The sequence below is a fragment of the Hippocampus bargibanti genome, linkage group LG22 (genome assembly GCF_051943395.1).
Source record: "Hippocampus bargibanti isolate YZ-2025 linkage group LG22, ASM5194339v1, whole genome shotgun sequence".
In the NCBI taxonomy this organism is placed as follows: Eukaryota; Metazoa; Chordata; class Actinopteri; order Syngnathiformes; family Syngnathidae; genus Hippocampus; species Hippocampus bargibanti.
Window position 1 is genome coordinate 2,340,396 of NC_142755.1, and position 20,108 is coordinate 2,360,503.

Here is a 20,108-nt window from a genome sequence, read left to right on the forward strand (position 1 = left end):
TATAAATACAAACCGGCTTTCATTCAATTTTTAAAATAAACAAAATCAGATATTAACATTCAAATGCGCTAAATAAAATAATCCAAATAAGTCGTTTTGTACACATTGAATGTTTTATTAAAAAAAGAGAGAAGTTATAACAGTATATTTTTTACACCACTATTCATGAGGTTATAAGCCTATTCATGGAGAGCATTTGTCCTTGTTTTTTTTGACAAGCATGCCCACTTCACAATGTCAAATAAAAATATAAAAAGAAGGTCACAAAGGGCAAGTGAGGGGTGGGGTGCGGTTCTGTGAATAAGAAAAATAATGTAATTTGGGGGGTAAATCAAAATAAAACACACCAGGTAGCAAATAGTGCATGCTGTGTGTAACGCGTGGGGGGCTTTGACGTGTCCAGAACTTGTGAATGGGGGTACTGTGCATGCTAGTGCACAGTCGGTAGACACAGATGGTGATGGGGAAGGTGAGGGGAGGGGGTGTACACTGTGCTGAAAATGCAACCAAGGCTCCCTGAACGCAACACAAATCAATTCCTTGTCATTTTGGATATTTCCAGGTACACTTTTCAAAAGAGGGCAACTTTGGACGTTGTAATTTTTGGGGTCAAGCTTGCAAAAGCTAATTTAGTTTGAAAATAAAGACTTTGCTGATCCATGAATGAGACTCCCCCCCCCCCTTCTCACCATACACCAAAGGAAGGCTGAGTATATGATCACTTTATTCGCCAGCAGGTGCACAATGTTTTAAAAACAAAAGGGACTTCAAAATAAAGAGCTTGTTTGTTTTTGTTGTTGTTGTTTTGGCTTGTTTTTGGGGTAGTGGTGGGGTTTTTATTTTTTTTCTCCTTTTCAACAATCTTAAATGGGATTAAAGAGGTCCAGAACAATACCGCACAAAGGTAATAGCAAGAATTCCAATCTGGATGACTTTTAAAACAAAACAGAATTTCAGGAGTTTTGGGGGTCTACTTTTTGTGACTTAAAATTGCGGTTTAGTGGTTAGGATTAAGAATGAGAGAAAAAAAAGGGGAGAGGGGCTGTAAGAATATTTGTTGGCAGCTTCCAGAAAAATAAGATCCGAATCTGCATGCGACCTTTTTGGGTTATCCTGAGAAGGCGTCAATCCCCAAAAATAAAAAGTACTAATAAACAAAAAAAAAAGCCTGCACCTTGCTACATTGAACCTCTTTAAATGTACCGCCGATGCAAAACAAACCCAGGACGTGGTTGCCAGCCTCTTTTTTCCATGTGCCTCTTGTTTCGGATGGACTACGCTAGGAAACATCTGCACAAATAAAGCATCGTATACAAATCACACGACAGACGCCATCTAACTTAGAAAAAAAATAAGAATAATCTTGACTTAAACCATATGAATGCAATCTATTTGGAGGACTTGCAAGGCAGAAGTAGCTATTCCGTAGCATCCATCTAAGTGTAGATTGTCCAAAAGAGGAAAAGAAGTCCCAAATGTGCTTTTTTGTTGTTGTTTTCTTGATCACCTTCCTTTTGTTGTTGTTGTTGTTGACGAGGCACAGAGGAGGGGGTATTGAGCTGGGATCCACACGACTGCATTCTCGGACTGGGAATACATTGCGAGGTCCTCTTTTCCGTGTACTTGTAACTGCTGTGTTGGGTACTTGTCGACAAACTAAAGTGGGGGAGGGATTAAAACTGTGGGGAAAAAAAACCTCAGTGAATCCAAAGCGTGCTCAGAGCAGTGATGTCACATGAGGTGACGTCATTTGTTCTAGTGCCCCCCCCCCCCCCCCAAAAAAAAAAAGTCACAGCCGTCGAGCCGGCGTCCAAAACTGAGATCGCATCTGTCCATGAGCGTAGTAGCGACATACCCTGTGCGTGATTGTGCGTCTCTTCAAATACTGTCTTTGCGTTGGGCGCCACAACCCCTTTGACACACACACACAAGAAAAAAAAATGGCGGTGGGGCGCAGTGGGGGGGTATGAGGAAGAGATGCCAAAACGGGAGAAGAGGAAGCTGGATATTCATAAAAATCCTTGTTTAGTAATAATAATAATAATAAAAAAATCAAGGTGTTTAAATATGAATATTATAAGTCTGCTTTGTCATGGGTTAGGAAATCAAATATAGTCTCTGTTGGAAAAGGAAGCCGGGCATAAGGGTTTGGGGCTTAGAAGGGGGCGGGGCATAGGGATTGCTGCAGGACGTCCAAAACTACAACTCCATATCTTGGGCCTCGTCCTCGGAAAAGTCGGACATGGAGCTTTCGGATGAGGAGTCGCCTGCTCCTTCCTCTTGCTCTTTTAGTGCCTCCTCTGTTGCATATTTCTGGATGTACTCTGTAGACACACACATGGCAGACACATGTTAACGCACCAATCCAATAACTTAAAAAAAAAAAAAAAAAAAAAATATATATATATATATATATATATATATTTTTTTTTTTTTGTAGCGCAAACCTTTGATTTTCTGCTTGTACTCCTCCGGCCTGTGCAGGTACATGGCGGCGGCGTCGCCGTTCAAAGGGTCGATGGGATTGGGGTACGCCAGAAGCTGCGGCAGGAACGACTCAAAGATGTTTGTCAAATCTGTCGCACACAAAAATTCGGTCAATACGACAGCGAGCTCAAGTGGATTTTCGATCCCTCAAGTGTGGAGCGCAAATGAAGATCAAATAAAATGACTCACCCCTTTGAGAATATTTCTTGCTTCTCTGTTAGCTTGACATCCTCCACTAGCGTGTGCTACGTGGATGTTATCAGTTGCGCTTGCTAACTGCGTGGCAGCTATTGTACATGACCATTGTTTTCTGATGTCCAAAGTGACATTTTTCCTCTCTAAATCCTGCAATTGAACTTTAACCCGATTTCTTTTAATACGTATATTTCGCATAAGACGGTGGTTAAATTCAGTTTTGTTTATATACGATGCTAACACAGCTAGAATCCCGTTGTTAACCAACATTCGCTTAGACACACTTGCAGCCAATCATTAAAAATGTTGATGTAATTAGAACAGAGCTGTGAGGGACACCTGTATTCAGTTATTCAGACAATTTAAAAATTAAAAAATACAATTGAAGTTGCAGTTCAGGCACCAAAATGTTCAGCCAAATAAATAACACTAAATAGCAAAGATATCTATTTGCTATCCATTGGCTATCTAGCTATCAAGCTAGGTAGCTATCGAGGTGGCTAGATAGCTTTCTCGCTAGCTATCTATTAACTATACAGCTATCTATCTAGCTAGATATTAGCTATCCATTAGCTATCTATTAGCTAGCTAGCTAGCTTTCTATCTATTTGAGCGTGTGGCTGCCGCTGCTCACCCACAGAAAAACATATCCTGTGACTGTAACGTGACCATGAGAGTTTTGAAAGGCGCTTTTGAATTAAATGTATTATTATTATTATTATTATTATTATTAAAATAAATGTCAGACAATACAAGGGCATTTACGTGCTCCTGCACTTCTACTCTTGTCCGCTAGGTGGTATCGCTGAGTTAATTATGGGCGTGGGGGGGTTGCACTTCCCCAGTAAGGCTTTTGTGTGTGTGTGTGTGTGTGTGTGTGTCCCCACCACCCAACTTCCGCAATTATTTCAAGAACGATGGCCGCCGGCGCCTCGCAGTTGACCGCCACTAAATCAGCTCCATCACAAAGGGGGGGGGGGGGGGGGGTATGACCTTTCCTGGCGCTGGGGTTAACCTCATTAGAATTCACCTCTACCCCCTCGGTAAGAAGATTACGGCAATTCAGCAACGCACACGGACGTACTCACCGTAAAGGGCTGTCCACGTCTGGTTGATGACATCTAAACACACAGTTCCTGACCTGGTTTGGAGGAACAGAAGAAGAATGTTGGTAGGAAGCATATCTAAACACCCCCATACCACCCCCACCTTCAATATAGCCTATAATGAACACATGTTGAAACATCCAAAAAATGAACAACTGGAATTAGTGAATTTGCAAAAGTGTTCACACCCCCACATAACTGGGGTATGGCTGTGTTCACAATGAACCAATCAGATGCGAAGTTGTTATATGAGTGCCGGCATACTGGCACCACTGTGTCTTTAAATAACCCCTAAATAAACTTCATATGTTCTAGTAGGCTTTTCATGACATTTAGTTGCTTTCTCAGAGAAGACTGGAAGCTGTGTTTTCAACACTGACTTTAGAAAAGTATTTTTTTGCGCCTGTAATAGGCAGCGTAAAGGTCGGTTCTGGATGGATGCATGGCTTGAGGAGCCCGCGATGAGCGCCGATGCATATGTGGACCTGTCGCCGCTTGGAATTGAAGCGGATTTACTTGGAACAGGAGATGTTAGACCGATCTTTTCATCAATGGATGCTACAGCTTTGTGTTTGCCTTCAACATTTAGCTTGTAGCAGACGCGGACATTTCACCATGACGTCCCTGATCCAACTGGTGAAAAGGACGTTTTGATCCTCTCCTTTTTCATCTAGATCTGCTTCATTTCACAAAGAGGGTACAGCAAGTGCTGAAGAATGAATGACTCTGTGTCTTTTGCGTTGTCATATTATTTGTTATTTAGTTTTGTTGTTGTTGTTGTTTTGACTTGAAAATGGCGCCGTGAGAGTGGCTGCCTTCACAGCAGCTCCTGGATTATGTTTTCTACTTCTTCCTTTATTTCCTCTTACTCTTCATCATTTTGCTGCTGTGAAATGTCAATCTCTCCACTGCGAGACTAAATAAAGGCTAATCCAATCCAAAAGCCTACTAAAACAGCTGACTGTATCATTTGTGTTTATTTTGACATTCTCCAATGGAGGCAACGTAAGGTTTTGGCATTCACTTCATTTCTAGTGGATATTGGCGGCTGCTGGTGTACTTACGCTTCATCGATGTTAGGATGAAAGATCTTGTTCATGAATCCTGAAAAAGAGCAAGTGATGACGTTAGAAACAATATAAATAAAATGGATCAAATTGTGACATTTGCTGCGAGGCTCTTCACCTATTGATGGCGATTTGAAGGGATATTTGTCCGGCAGGTCCACTCGCACTTTCCACACGCCACCTTCGTACGGTGCTGAAATAAGAGCGCAAGACATGAATTATGAGTGGAGTTATCCCTTCAAACGTATGTGGCCATTTTACTGGTAAAAAAATACAAATAGACTTACTTCCCTGTGGTCCAAAAAACTTGACTACAAACTCATTGAGTCCACTGAGGATGGTGACTTCGTGTTTGCTTTCGATGCTGATTGGCTGTCAAGGACAATCAATATCTTTTTTTCTGTAAATAACAATCAATATCGTGACGAGCTATAGCAATAAATACAAGCGAGCTCCACGCTGAGTAGCACCCAGATTGTCAATCACGGTCTAGTGTATTAGCTTTAAAAGCTATTAGCTTTCCCATAGATTCAAATCATTTGGTAGCGCTAATGGGGGAAGCAAAACTAAAAAAAAATATTATTTGAAGTTCAATACGGTGGAGTTGTTATTGTTTGAAAAACTATGATGACAAATTCTCCGCTGAGCTACACCCGCACTCTCCCTTACCTTGGATTAGTATAGATAAGTCATAATCTGTTGCTAGCACCGGGTGTCATTATCTTTCCATCACAGACACACATATAGCATCTTGACCAAAACGGACTCAATCCCTCGTCAAAATGGACATAATTGACTTTCTACAAGCACCTGAAAAACACAGAGCACAAAATTCTTTCTCCACCGCAATCCAACATTTTATCCCTCGCCGACCACAGTTCTTTTTTTTTTTGACTTTTCAAAGAGAGTTCAAGGGTTTAAATATGCTGTTTACGCTCGTGGCGTAGACGGACGGGTCTTATTTTCATCCCATCCTAACCAACCACGTTCCAAGTATGGAACACAAACATGGAAGACAGGCAGCAAAAAAAAAAAAAAAAAAATCACATGACTTTTAAACCATTTCCTAGCATCTAGTTTTTGTACAACTAAGAACACCCAAATTGCATTGTAGTCTCAACGCGGGGCATTTTGAGCACACGACATCCCAATAAATATTTATGAGCGCTGAATTTAATAACATATTATTAAATTCTCTCATAAAGCGGGCAACCATTACTGTGACCACCAGCTGAGATGGAACAGAAGCCATAACCAAGCTACCCAAACAAGAAATTAAAAAAAGCAAATGAAAGGTTAGTCACGAACAAAAAGCACGGCTTGACGTCCCCGCAGCGACTCGACGAACGCGTCACGTGACGGCCCGGGAGCTTAACCGCAGCGTGTAAGCGCGTTGCTTATTATGCCAATTGCACTTGAGCTGAAATGAAAGACGACGCTGACAGACTGCGGTCGTCCAAAAGCAAGGTGAAGGGACCCAAACGGGTCGGCTGACGTGCTGGAAGGGAGAAAAAGGTGGGAAAAAAAAGGTAGCGACAGGCGTCTTCGCTTGAAAAGCGGATGACAACATCGCTTTGCTATGCGGACTGCACGTCAAATGTTTCGACAGGAGTCAAAACATGGAAAGGGTTGGCTCTGTAGCATAAGAGCGGAACGACAAGTAAACAAGATTACAGAACCAAAGTGGCCTCAAATAAAAACCCTGTGGGACACATGAATTCAATTAGCCACAGCGAAACTATTTTATATAGTCCTGAATGACATGAGCGTTCTATTTTTAGGCGTGGCCAAAAAGGAAGAGGAGAAAAAAAACAGGCAAGTCCAAACAAAAGCAGTGGTAACCAAGCAAAAGGGACACCTTGATGAATGTTTCGACAACACCTTTTTTTATATTAGCTTGGGAAAGGAAGACAAAATGTCTGGAAAGTTACCGGGCCGATCTCACTCAGAGGTGATGGAAAGCAACGACGCTTTGCGGCGAAGGGCGACGACGACATACAAAGCTGAAGGCCTTGCTGATGAAAGGCAGGAAGTATTGCAGTCGTTCGCTGGTACGCAAGAGCTTCCGGAAACACACACACACACAAAAAGACAGCTGTGACAAAGATAACACGTTATATACACAAACTAAGAATATAAGCAAAAATATCACTTTCAAATACATTTGCACGATATTAAAAAAATAATAAACTAAGTTGAATTGAGAAGAAAGGAGTGTGCGTATGTGGAACTGTCGCGGCTAGGAAACGAAGCGGATTTACATTGGACAGGAGATATGAGACAATCACTTTTCGTCGATGGATGCTACTGTTTCGTGTTTGCTTTCAACATTTAGTTTGTAGCAGGCGCGCACGTTTCACCGTGACGTCCCTGATCCACTGGTGAGAAGGAGGTTTTGCTCTTCTCCTCTTTTAGAACTGCTTCATACAACAGAAAGTGCTTCAGATTGAATGACTGTCTCTGTCTTTTGTGTTGTCATATTATTTGTTATTTAGTTTTTTGTTGTTGTTGTTGTCTTGACTTTAAGATGGCGCCGCGAGAGTGGCGGCCTTTTCAGGAGCTCCTGTATTTTGTTTTTCTACTTCTTCCTTTCCTTTCCTCTTCCTTTCATAACTTTGCTGCTGCGAAATGTCAATTTCTCCACTGCGAGACTAATAAAAGCTAATCTAATTCAATCCAATCCAATATAGAAACACAGCAGACCACTTTGACTTGCAACTATAGAATATTTAGAAACATTAAACAAAGTTGAATTCAGTCTCTTGACTCCTGTACTTGGAAGTGAGATGAGATGTTCTAACCCCCCACCTCCATCCTCCCATTGGACCCCAAGAGCAAACTTTTCTCAACAAAGACCTTAACAGCAGATCTCCATCAACCGGTGTGTCTCAATTCCAGCTTTGAAATAAATAAAATAAACCCCTTTGCTATCGGCCTGTGTGGTCCATGAATGTGTTTTTTCTTTATTTATTTATTTACATATCAATGGTGATGCAGCCCCAAGGGCCCGACGCTGATGCTGCACAGCAGTGAAAAGCTGCACTTGCCGGATACAGAATAGCCTTTTATTTGATTTTATTTCTTATTTTTTTCTTTTTTTAAGGGCAAAGAACCTACCGCCAAGTGCACTTTGGAACAAAACAACGGCTCCCGGGCTCGTATGCTATTTTAACAGCATTGCCATGCAAATTCAGTCTCCATTAGAACAAGCTCCCCTCCCCACGTCGCCGCACGGGCTCACGTCTTTTGTCTCGTCGGGAGAGAAATGAGAGCCCACCCACCGCAAACAAACGCCACTTCCCTTACGCCGCTCCTCCTCTCCGGGCTTTCACTGACTCAACTATCTATTGACGGGAAAGGAAAAAAAAAAGAGAGAGAAGGGGCATCGCGGTTTGTCAAGTAAAACAAACAAAACAACGGCCTGGTTAATTATGACGGACAGACGCCATGTTTGACACGGGGCTAACGCACAAGCTGCAGTTTCAACGCTTGAGAAAAAAGTGCTGACGGAGTTCAAATTCCCGAAAGGAAACAACCGATGCGATCGCACGCTGATAAGCAAGACAAAGGTTGAAGAGGTCATTGGACACGCATCATATGCACAAACGTTGACTTCACAAGCGCGCCGCAACAAGGCCCCCCGTTTCCGTATTAAAGCTGCGGACGGCTCATTTACCTTCAAGTCGACGGAAGCCAAGGAGCTGTTTGTTGCTCGTGAGTGAATGGCAGAGATCGACTGAAAGGGAGAAAAAAAAAACAACAACTTGAGCATGCGAAGGGAACTCAGCCATGCGCACGACCTGCGGCATTGATCGTCCTGTGAGATTAAAACTCTTACTGTCTATAGATGCCTTGCTCTGTGACCGGCGGCAGTCAAATGTCCATTATAACCTGCCACAAACCCAAAAATAACTAAATAAAACACCCCGAGGTGACTAATGGTTAAAAAAAAATGTAAATCGATTTGACATTTCTACACTGCAGTCATCGAATCAATCCTGTGTTCTACCCACTCTCAAGGACTTTCACACTGCAAGAACCAAGACAAGGGCTGCGGAAAATCCTACTAGACCCTCCGCACCCTGCCCACCACCTTTTCCAGCTACTCCCTTCCAGCTCTGTACTCACTCGATGTCGGCTCGATATTTGCACAATGTATTAAAGTTGTTCCTGAGAGGTACCACTTAACTTTAAGGAATCTGATTCTCTTAGATTAGATTAGCCTTCATTACGTTCCTCCATACTTATTTTATCATGTCTTTTTTTAATGATACTAGTGCAACGTGTTCTACCAGAGACAAATTCCTTGTGTTTTCTACATACAAGGCCAATAAGGATGATTCTGATTTAAAAAAATGCAAACATATTAACAGTTTTATGGCTCAATAGGAGGAAATTACGCTCACAAATCACAGCATGTTTATACCAACACAGGCGGGAAAAAAATCATCGGTCACAAGGCAGTCAGCCACTTCCTGCTTCCATTTTTTTTTACTTCACAAAAAGTCTTGTGTCTATAGTCGGATCAGATTCAGAACATCAAAATCATGCTGAGTACATTTAAGATTTCCCACCCTACTGACGTCTTGTCACACTCCTTCAATGAGTCAGTCAATCAACAGCAGTGCCCTCCACACTTGTTTTACTCTCGTACAGCGTTAGCACCTGTAGCTTAGCTTGGCAGGAGGCTGGAGAAAATAAAACAACAACAAAAGGTTTGGGGCTACTGATGCTGTCCGGATGTCATGTTTCAGGAGCTCAACAATGAGGGGGGGCGCTTGAATAGCCAGGTGGAAAAGTGGATAAAGCAACGATTTAGCATTCAGGCTTCGGACGGAGGTGATCGAGAAAACGCTGTGGGGTGGAAAGAAAGGGTTGACATTTTTTGGGGGGAAACCCACCCCTAACTGAGAATAAAACAGTCGCTTGAGGTCAAAAACGCAACGTCAAGGAGAAAGCAAAAGCATTCAAGCCCGGTCGGAATCACCTGTAGGGATCACAAAAAATAAGACCCCAAAGGCATTGGAGACCGCTGAGGCGCGCACCTCAAAAAAATCCCCCACCGGGCAGAATATAAATTGCGAGTGGTCACGCTTGGCAGAATTTGCTTCACAATCATTGTTCGAGACCTTCCACGAGTGACTGAAAAGGTAGAATACAATATCGATGCTAACGCTGGCTGATAATGACATTCTAGCAGGGGAGCTAACGGATTCTATTTCCTTCAGAACGGAACACAATAATGTTGTTTACAGCAACATAAATAATAATAATAATAATGCTTATAATCTTGGTTTTGGTGGGTGTCATCTCAACTTTCCATAACACATTAAGGAATATTAGCTTTGTATGAGGCACACTAGAAGCACCCCCCCCCAATTCTCTACGGCCAAATTCCACCAACCGGACGCCGCAAGAGCTCACATTCACCATAGGCTTAAGTCCTTTTGTGGCCAACCTGTGCTCAAATTCCAACGACTCGCTGCTAGAAAGCACGCGTAGTAGTCAGGCAAACATAAAAAATATATATTCCCATCTGAGATGAATATAAGAATGGAAGATTGGAGTCAAACAAAAAAAATTGCAAAGATAAACCACCACCTGGTTGCTAATTGCTAAATCCACAAACCACATTTGTCCAAAAGGACTAAAAGCTAGAATACTAACAGAAGAGAACAATCCGCTTCAATGTCGCAAAGAAGATGCCGTCACCATGACCATCTCATTAAAATAGTACCGAGATGTCATGTGACTGGAATGCTAGCACTCAAGGAGCCAGGTTAGGTTGCAACCAGATCAACAAACACAAATCTTACCACTATAAAATGCAAGCCTCGAAGACACACTAAAAATCATTGCAGACTTTTCATTTTTCAGGTATTCCCTCACCGTCCTCGCTCTTGATTCCCAACAGCACTCCGGTGATGAATTAAAAGCGCGCTATGACATTGTGGTTTTGGTTACGGCAATAAAGGGAGTGATGCAAGGACAAGATGTCATGGTCAGCAAATGAGTCCTGCATAAGATAGTGAAAAGAAGTGAGCAGGTGGCGGTGAAAACCTGTTCCAACAACCCCAGCTCTGACCCAGCCCCAATCGGGGTGAAGACATTACCAGCAGGGTGCCAAAAAAAAATGTGCATTTACATATCGGCCAAAATGACCCGTTGGTTGATTGAATGCAGACAGTTGCAGGACAACTTCCCCGTATTGGGAGAACCAGAGTGGGGAAGGCACACATCTGATTAAGCTTTACTGCCATCCCATCAGCTGTTATAAGCACCTCCCTCATGTGCTTTCTGTCTAGTAACTGCCCACCCAATGATTAGGCTTCACTGTGCTGGGACAAAAACAAAAACAACAACAACAAAAATACTGTGATTCTAGAACAGCATACAAACGACAGTGATATTGTAGGGGAGTTAAATAAACAGTTCGTTGTCAGCACACGTTTAAAAGACACAAAAACACGAACAAAAACAATGACACGACGACTTAGCAAGAAACGACATGTGTGAAAAGTTGGCCCCTCGACACCTGCGGTGGACCTTTACTTGCCTGCCACGGGTCACCTCTTATTTTCAAAGAATATTTTCATAAAACGGCGAGACGTCAAAAGGCACACTGCGTCTGCCCCCCTTGCACACACACGCACACACACACACAAGTACAGTACGGTGAGCCTCGGGGAGATCAGGTGGCCATTTTGATGTTGGAATGAAATCAAGCAGCAAAGACTTGTCGCTAGCTAGCTAGGCTAACAGACAAGCTGCTACTACTAAGCTAGCGTTCCAAGTGACAGCTGCGCAAGTGCTCTTGGAAAAACGACACATATCAACCCCCCCTCCCCTTCCTCAACACATTTTGCTCTGATCGCACAACAGCGAGCGATTTAGCAAAGAAGTCCTGGAACAAAAGACTAAACATGCAACGTTTTCAGTTGACGTCCTTCTGTGCATTATGTAAACAAGCTGGTGTGCCAACGTGTAAAAAGAGGCGAAATTTGACATAAATCCTCCTGACATCAGACAGTGCAAAGCCATAACAGTTTGGGTGTTTTATTCAAGCAGTGCTACATTCAACGTGTCCATATTCCCCATTTAACGAAAGACATTCCTGTAAAGGGCTGAGCAATGTTAGCATCTGCTCGAGCTCCTGCAGTTATTTCTGAACACAAGACGAGCGAGCTAAACAATACACCCCAACGTAACGATAGTTTAGTCATCCAAAATGACCCAAAGTGGACGTTGTTGGCTCATGAAATCGAATCGTCAACTAAATGGCAAACAGGTAACGACAAGCCAAAACCTTTGATAACAAAATGTTGTTTACACAAACACCAGTCAGTGACAATGGAGGCTCTATGTGTAAAGACATCAGGACAGACGTCAATAGAACGTAAGCTCGTAACTCCGCACACAAAAGGACAAAAGTGGCCCAAGAGGCAACTGAAGCTTGCTTATGTTGATAAAAAAGGATACAGTTTCACCACGTCGGTGTCCATTCGCCTTTTGCCCGGACTTGGAGACGACATTTTTGCGATTTCCACCGCAAAACACAGGCAGGTCAACGGAAAGCTAGCCCCCGACACCCTAGAGAGACTAGCAAACGACACTATCCGAAAGTTAACATTGGCTTGGGGGAAATGTTGGCCTTAAACACTTCTTCTTGGCTTGATCGTCTTCGTCCTACTCTGCGGCCGAACTAACGTTCGACAGACGACTGGCGTTCACTGCCTCTCAACGCTCTGGCCATGGTTCTGACAAGCTGGGATCCCTCCGCGTATACGTCACATATGCGCGACATAACGTCACCATCAACGGACATATTTGTAGTTTTTCATGTAGAGCAAACAAGAGAACGTGTCAACATCTCAGATGAAACGCGTTTCTTTGTTACAATCTCTCAAAAGGACTACCAGGAATGTCTGACTCATCGTAAAATCAATTATGTGACCCTTTTGTATGAAAAAGAAAACTTTAAAAGTAGTAACAGTGCCATAAAAATATGTAGGTATTCTTCGACGTATAATAAAGAAAAAAGAAGACATATTTGTAGTTTTTTTAAATGTAGCGCAAACAAGAGGTGAAACGCGTTTCTTGTCAAAAGGACTATCATGAATGTCTGACTCATACTAAATTCAATTGAAAGTAGTAACAATGAGATACAAGCGTGTATTATTCGATGAATAATAAAGAAAACAATAATATGTCATGTTCCTTACTGACTTCTTCTTTGTAATATTATGGAAGCATGAACATCATTGACTGAGCATGACTCGCTTCCGCCCTCTGCGGGTACACAGACGTAAGTGACACGCATGATGCCAATCTGACGGGTTTTCTTTTATTTATTTCATTGGGACAGTGCATATTTATTCGCACGGTCTACTTTTCTTAACGTGAACATAACAACTTACCCTAAAATAAGAAAACAATTCTGTTTTTTTGGGTCACAATAGAGACCAAAGCTTTGTAACTTCTCACCTTGAAGTTCCACCAGGCAACCTGGAGGGGGGAAAAAAACAAGACTTCACCCAAAGTTAGCGTGTGATGCTAATCACTTCCTGAAGACCATTTCATCAAAATGTACCCATTTATTTTGACTGTTCTGATCCATTTTCTTAAAATAAGAAATTTGAGCACCATAGTTCAGGAGACCATTTTATTAAACACGTGCATGACACTGAAGACTAGATAGCATGTCACAAGAAGGCAAATACAAAAGCAAGGCAGCTAATTTCACATATCTTCTAAATTCATGGCACATAATTGATAGCAATCTGCCCATCATCCGGAGTTTAAATCCTCTCACTCGCACACACGTGTTGTAGATTTCAGGTGGGATTCTAACACACGCTAAAAGTAAACATCCACTATCCAGTGTTCCGGCTCTCTTTTCTCATCGTCAGGGATTTCCTATCCTCCACATATTTTACACACATCACGGAATTGTAGCAAACTTGATATCAAAATTCTAAAGACATTTATTGGGCTTTTTTTCGCCCCACAAAGCAATTAAAAATGATCCGATTGCTTATTTCTTCAATCCAGTGGTGCAATGGTTGAATTGATGCGTTTTATTGAGATGGAGCGGATACCTGCCACTGACGGAATATAGCAAAAACCCTTTTGGATCGATCGGGAGGGCCCTGGGATAAAACAAAAGAAAAGTGTCAGATGACGCATCAAGTCATTTTGGGATACACAATAAAAATCTTACCTGTGCTGCATTGCCAGATGCTGCGTTTGTGTTCTTCGCCGGCATCAGGAGGTCAAGGACGGCTTTCCAGCCTTGCCGATGAGGCGCTGGCACAGGTTGTGAAACGGAAGTGGCTTGGGGATCCACATTTTCCTTCCCAAAAGCCACCCAGGGACACCAGTCTCTGTGCTGAGCCAGCGGGTCAAATGCATTCTTGTGGATAACTTCGTCCTAAAAGAACAAGCGAGTTATTATATTATGATAATAATAATAATGCATTGCATTTATAAGCGCCTTTCAAAACTCTCAAGGTCACTTTACAGTCACAGGATTAGTTTTTCTGTGGGTGAGCAGCGGCAGCCACATGCGCCAGCGTTCACTCAACCCGAAAGTTACTCAAATAGATAGAAAGCTAGCTAATCGATAGCCAACGGATACCTAGCTAGATAGCCATCCAGTTAGATAGTGGATAGATAGCTAAATAGCCAGATTGCTAATAGATAGCAAACAGCTAGCAAATGATAATAATAATAATAATAATAATAATAATAATAATAATAATAATAATAATAATACAGCTAACAGATAACTAAAAGATGCTAAATTGATCAAAAACTTCCCAAAAAGGATACTATAAAGCAATTTTTGGGGGAGATTGGGGAGGGGTTGAGGTACTTACAGCTAATGAAAGGCACGGGCGTTTAGAAGAAAGGGACAAAGTATCCACTTGTCCTCGACTACGAGTCGCAGGCCTTTTGCCCTTCATCAAGGGACTTGGCGGCTCTTCAACCGGACTGGGCGAGTCTCGACTGCGGGCTCGCAACGCTATCGGGGTGCCCTCACCCTGTCGAATATGTCAGAAAATGATGATTAGATATCCTGTGTGAGATTATTTGTCATGGGGATTTAATAAAAGCTTGCCTGGTCCGAGCGGGAAGAGTCTTGGCTTCTCAGCTTCATGCGACTAGGAGTGGATGGAGGTGTGGGGGAGGAAGCGGTCTGTTCCCCTTGGCCCTCCTGCGGGGCGACGGAAGCGCTTGTAGCGTCCGTGCCGGGATCTCCGTTGCCACCCACGGCTTCCATCTGGTGGAAATTCCAAAGGCCCACTTTCCGCATGCAGTAGGAGCAGTTGAGAATGGGGAGCGTTGCAATGGGCACACCTGCGCTGATATAAACAAAAAAAAACACATTTTTTTAAGTAAAAATAATTTATTTTGCCTAATCAATAAGCACAAGCAACTCACTTTGCAGCCCAGCCACATAGAGAAACGATGCACGCAGCCACTTGGACTGCAAAAGGTTCCGAGCATGTGCTTCCCTTTCTTTTTTGTTCCTCCTCGATCAACTGAAGGATAACGCTAACGACATCCTCAGTCAATGACTGCAAAGTAACAAAAGACACATAAATAAAATATTACATCTTTCTACATTGTTATTTCTCTGCAAGTTTACGATTGCTGACCATTGATTTCAGTAGCTCGGGCTTCATCGATGGGAGCTGCTGTCCAAGTTCGCACGCGCTCTGATAACGCTCGATGAAAGCGGTCAGAAGTGATGACGGCTCGCCGGCTGTCACGATCCATAACCGCTCTGAAATTGAAAACCACTTAGGGAAATTGGATGAAAACAAATCATTCTATGCTTCTAGAAAAAGTCACACGATCTCACCTGGACAAGGAAAGTCAGGCCATGGACAAAACTTCTCGTGTTTGGTCTGCAGCTGACTTGACAGCTCTGAGATGCGGCATTCATCTAGTTAAAATGAAAAAAGAAAAAAAAAACGTCACACATCCACGCTTTGATTTTTAAATTGGTTCATTTACGACCGCTCTCATCTTACATTTATCCAAGTCCAACGTTAGCCTGAGCGACGCGCAAAGGAAGGCCTGGCAGCTGGAGCATTTGAGCATGTCGTGGGAGATGTTGATCCAGCCGTAGCGGGCGCACATGAGAGGGGAGAGCGCGCGGGGCTTGCCGGCCCATTTCAAACAGTGGCATGCTAAGGAATTCCCGTTACAATGACGACTGACATAATGCATTAAAATGGCATTTTAGGACCACAAAAGGATATCGAGTATGATTGCACTCGACTGAAAAAGGCCTCTTTGTTGGTTGCCTCACAAGGAGATGGTGTGTCGCTACTGACTTCTTGGACTTTAGAATCGCCTTGTCCACTGCCATAATAAACACATAATGCAATTAAATGTTCCGTTTTATAATTGAGACATTTGTCAATACCAAACAAATGCATGAACCCCATAACAAAGGGGATACTGTTTCCTAATCTTATCTTTGACATCACCTTTACCTGTCATTCTCCACTGCCTTGTAATTAACAGAACAGTACGCGCAGGGGAGATAACATGAATAATTTAGCAAAACGACATTCGAGAAGGAGATAACGCGTGCACAAAATATGTGAAACAGAGAGGAAAGCCCACAAGCGCTCATATCTGAGAAACGCCTCCCTCCTTGCTACTTACTGTACCACAAAGCTGCCATGCTTGCTAGTAAGCTAAGGTAGATTAGCCAAAATGCTGCACGACTAAGTCTTAAAATCCAGATCGATGTTTCTTTTTGAACCTACCAGTGGGTGCCCGTATCGGCTGCCGAGACTCCTTCGTTGAGTAGCTCGCGGATTTTCTCTGGAGACGTGAGAGGAGATTTGTTTTGATTCGAGTTGCCTTGGCGATCCACACGACTGTTGCCGAGAGCCGCCATGTTGGACTTTTTCGTCTTCTTCTTCTATTGTGTGGAATTGAGCTTTTAGGCTCGTTAGCGCCGCCTAGCAGCACGACAGGGAAGATAAATTAATTTAAAAATAAGGTGATGTCAACTTTTGTCAACACAACACATGACCATAAAGCAAGACTTGAATGTTGATTTTATCACTTATTTCTAAATGTGTTTTGCGTAAATTGTAAAAACGGGCGAGTTTGATATTGATTCGAGAATAAGGCGGAAGGGTGTTTGGTTCATTACGTGCTCGTGTGCCGAAAGTGCCACTAACGACAGAAAACACATCAGTGGCAGGCCAGTCGTTTATTTTTATGGGCTGAATTGTTTATTTTGACGATGTCGGATTGTTTGATAAACGACGAATGAAACTTGTTCGAGTTCGGACAATGCAAGAATAACTTGTTATGAAGGATATCTGCCCCGCCCACTTCCAAAGACCCAACCACCCAACAACGCATCACCCGATTGGCCGAGGCCCTGTCGAAAGATGAGTGTCTGCCTTCAAACCTTCTGGGGCAGCACCGCTACCATTTATCATCATGTCCACCGATCACTTTGGGAACAGCTGTTTTTCCTCGTTGTGATGTTGTGGGAGAGGCCGCGTTAAAACTGGGACAAGATGACGGACGCCCAAGGCGATCGCTGTCCGGACCAGTTGAATAAATTCGAGAAGCTAAGCGGCAGGCCGCTGCACGGTGAGCAGACTAGCAGATCGCTAATCGATCGACAATATTAGCATGTTTGCTAATGATGGCTACCTCACCGCTGTCACTGTTTGTCTGACAAAGACCGCACGGTCATGCATTCCCCCCATATTTATTAAAAAACGCAGCCTGCAGGTCTGTCGTTAGCTGATGCTAAAGCTAAACTAGCATAGTTTGCATATTAACCAACGTTTTTATTTTTGCGTGGTTTTAAAACATGTATTTTAATTTCTTTTCGTAACGTTTTGTTTCAAAATGTCACGACTCCATATATTTCTAGATGACAATGACCACCTGGTTTTCTCATTAGGTACATCTGATCTTGACCAGCCTCTGCTAGTGTCAATCAAAACAAAGCATCCGTCATTTCAGTCATCCTGTGCATGTATCTCTTTCCATCTCAGGTCGTCGTACTCCCCCAGCCCGGAGTGGTCACCGGTGCGTTGCAGACGACACTAACCTCTACGTCTTCGGAGGGTACAATCCGGACTACGATGAGTCGGGCGGCTCGGAGAACGAGGACTACCCGCTGTTCCGGGAGCTGTGGAGGTACCACTTTGCCACGGGGCGATGGCAGCAGATTCAAACCGAGGGTTTCGTACCTACGGAGTTGGCCTCCATGTCAGGTGAAATGTCTGCATTGTGTTAAATAAAAAAATAGACGTCAAAAGTATATCCTGAATACTTGCAAAAGAGGGGGGAAAATGTCAACATTGAGCACAGTTTCCCTACCGCAGCCGTGTTGCATGGTAACAATCTGCTGGTGTTTGGCGGCACGGGAATCCCTTTCGGGGAGAACAACGGCAACGACGTTCACGTTTGCAATGTGAAGTACAAGCGATGGTCGCTGCTCAACTGTCGCGGGAAGAAGCCAAACAGAATCTACGGACAGGTAAATTCCCACGATTACAATCTGCGAGGCCAATTGATGGGAATTTAACAGTTTGTTATCCCTTATCCAGGCGATGGTGATCATCAATGGCTTTCTCTACGTGTTTGGTGGAACGACGGGGTACATATACAGCACAGATCTGCACAGGCTGGACCTGACCACCAGAGAGTGGATTCACCTTAAGCCCAACAACCCTCGAGATGATCTACCCGAGGAACGGTACAGACATGAAATAGCACAGGACGGACAGAGGATCTACATTTTAGGAGGGGGGACGTCGTGGACGTCTTACCCTTTGGACAAGGTACCGGAAGAGAGATATAAAAAAAAAAATCAGAGAGCGCTTTTGATTGGATGAATTGTGTAACAGATTCACGCGTATAATCTGGAGACTAATTCCTGGGAGGAGATTGCAACCAAACCTCACGACAAAATAGGTTTGTGTCCTATTATAACACGATTTTGACGAAATATATATTTATATTTAAACCATTCCAATAGGTTTTCCCGCTCCGAGACGATGTCACAGTTGCGTCCAAATAAGAAACGGTCAGTATTTTTATCTCCATTTTTGCCCCCGATGGATTTAAATCAAGACACCGTCGCATGTAACCTAATTTTATTCCCTTGCTTAGATGTATTTATTTGCGGCGGCTACAACGGCGAATTCATTTTGGCTGACCTGTGGAAGATCAACTTGCGCACGTTCCAGTGGAGCAGACTGCCCGCCGTGATGCCCGAACCGGCATACTTTCACTGCGCCGCCGTGACACCGGTGGGTATGACGCCAGACCCTGTCAAAATATCTAAAAAAATTACAAAAAAAAAAAAAAAAACACATTTGAGTCACTTGTTGCTAGGCAGATTATCTGAATATTCCATTCATAATAAAACCGATTTTACCCGGGGGGCTTTCCTGACAGACGGGCTGCATGTACATCCACGGCGGCGTGGTAAACATCCACGAGAACAAGAGGACGGGATCGCTCTTCAAAATCTGGTTGGCCGTGCCCAGTTTGCTGGAACGTTGCTGGGAGAGGCTCCTCCAAGCGTTCCCCCACTTGGCCAATCTGCCCACCGTGCAGCTGCTCAACCTCGGCCTCACGCAGGAACTCATCGAGCGCTTGAAATGAGGCTTTTTTTGCCAAAAAAACTGAGATGCCTTGTTTTGCCTCATTCCGCTTTTTTTTTTTTGCAAGCAGAGAGGACTAAATATGCTGAAATTTATGAATTTCTTTTATCTGTCATGCTGGAGTGGATTTTTTAATGTATTTTTTTGTCCCTCGCCTTCAGTCATCAGTTTTTTGGAAATATTTAATTCGCCAAATTATGATTTGCGTCTCAAAAAAAAAACGTATAGGCTCCTGGAATATTTTAAAGACCGTGTATATTTATTAGAAGGACTTTATTTGGACACGCCATCTTGCCTAGATTTTTATTTTTTTTAACAGTGAGATGTCTTTATTTTGCTTGTTTGTTGACTGTCACGTTATGTAACTATCCCCAAAACAAAATGTCGCCTTATCTGTCAAACAACTGTTCTTGAATGACGGTCTTTTTTTTTTTTGTTGCCATCATCACATCCACCTAAAAAAATGCATTCGGTCACTGTGAATTTGGTGCTCTCACATTTTTAAAACAAAGCTTTTTTCTGTGAATAAAGTTGAACGCCTTTTCTCTGATCTTTTGGAAGTTGGTGTTAATTTGAGTTGAAAAGTC

At 43.0% G+C, this 20,108-nt stretch overlaps 3 protein-coding genes across 5 annotated transcripts; 1 reads left to right on the forward strand and 2 right to left on the reverse strand.

The window, feature by feature from the left end:
• Nucleotides 1-707: 707 nt before the first annotated feature.
• On the reverse strand, nucleotides 708-12,470 carry ube2h (ubiquitin-conjugating enzyme E2H (UBC8 homolog, yeast)). Of its 2 annotated transcripts, XM_088989283.1 has the most exons (11): nucleotides 10,745-12,309; nucleotides 9,430-9,543; nucleotides 8,694-8,746; nucleotides 8,532-8,591; nucleotides 6,787-6,917; nucleotides 5,143-5,227; nucleotides 4,974-5,048; nucleotides 4,853-4,892; nucleotides 3,771-3,823; nucleotides 2,448-2,576; nucleotides 708-2,324 (listed from the first exon to the last, which is right to left on the reverse strand). In XM_088989283.1, the coding sequence occupies exons 5-11, from the start codon at nucleotides 6,850-6,852 to the stop codon at nucleotides 2,200-2,202; spliced, it is 573 nt and encodes a 190-aa protein (XP_088845409.1). In that variant the 5' UTR covers nucleotides 6,853-6,917; nucleotides 8,532-8,591; nucleotides 8,694-8,746; nucleotides 9,430-9,543; nucleotides 10,745-12,309; the 3' UTR covers nucleotides 708-2,199. The 2 variants fall into 2 exon arrangements, with proteins under 2 accessions (XP_088845409.1, XP_088845410.1); XM_088989284.1 differs by lacking the exons at nucleotides 6,787-6,917; nucleotides 8,532-8,591; nucleotides 8,694-8,746; nucleotides 9,430-9,543; nucleotides 10,745-12,309 and adding an exon at nucleotides 12,335-12,470 and having other exon boundaries at nucleotides 5,143-5,219.
• On the reverse strand, nucleotides 12,335-18,098 carry zc3hc1 (zinc finger, C3HC-type containing 1). Of its 2 annotated transcripts, XM_088989277.1 has the most exons (12): nucleotides 17,958-18,098; nucleotides 16,642-16,839; nucleotides 16,126-16,228; nucleotides 15,895-16,045; nucleotides 15,723-15,806; nucleotides 15,517-15,644; nucleotides 15,299-15,435; nucleotides 14,976-15,219; nucleotides 14,734-14,898; nucleotides 14,076-14,285; nucleotides 13,954-14,004; nucleotides 12,335-13,360 (listed from the first exon to the last, which is right to left on the reverse strand). In XM_088989277.1, the coding sequence occupies exons 2-12, from the start codon at nucleotides 16,773-16,775 to the stop codon at nucleotides 13,274-13,276; spliced, it is 1,494 nt and encodes a 497-aa protein (XP_088845403.1). In that variant the 5' UTR covers nucleotides 16,776-16,839; nucleotides 17,958-18,098; the 3' UTR covers nucleotides 12,335-13,273. The 2 variants fall into 2 exon arrangements, with proteins under 2 accessions (XP_088845403.1, XP_088845404.1); XM_088989278.1 differs by lacking the exon at nucleotides 12,335-13,360 and having other exon boundaries at nucleotides 13,504-14,004.
• klhdc10 (kelch domain containing 10) lies at nucleotides 17,256-20,071 on the forward strand. Its single transcript, XM_088989279.1, has 8 exons — nucleotides 17,256-17,488; nucleotides 17,902-18,123; nucleotides 18,235-18,389; nucleotides 18,460-18,693; nucleotides 18,760-18,826; nucleotides 18,891-18,938; nucleotides 19,025-19,164; nucleotides 19,313-20,071. The coding sequence occupies exons 1-8, from the start codon at nucleotides 17,413-17,415 to the stop codon at nucleotides 19,520-19,522; spliced, it is 1,152 nt and encodes a 383-aa protein (XP_088845405.1). The 5' UTR covers nucleotides 17,256-17,412; the 3' UTR covers nucleotides 19,523-20,071.
• The last annotated feature ends 37 nt before the right edge of the window (nucleotides 20,072-20,108 follow it).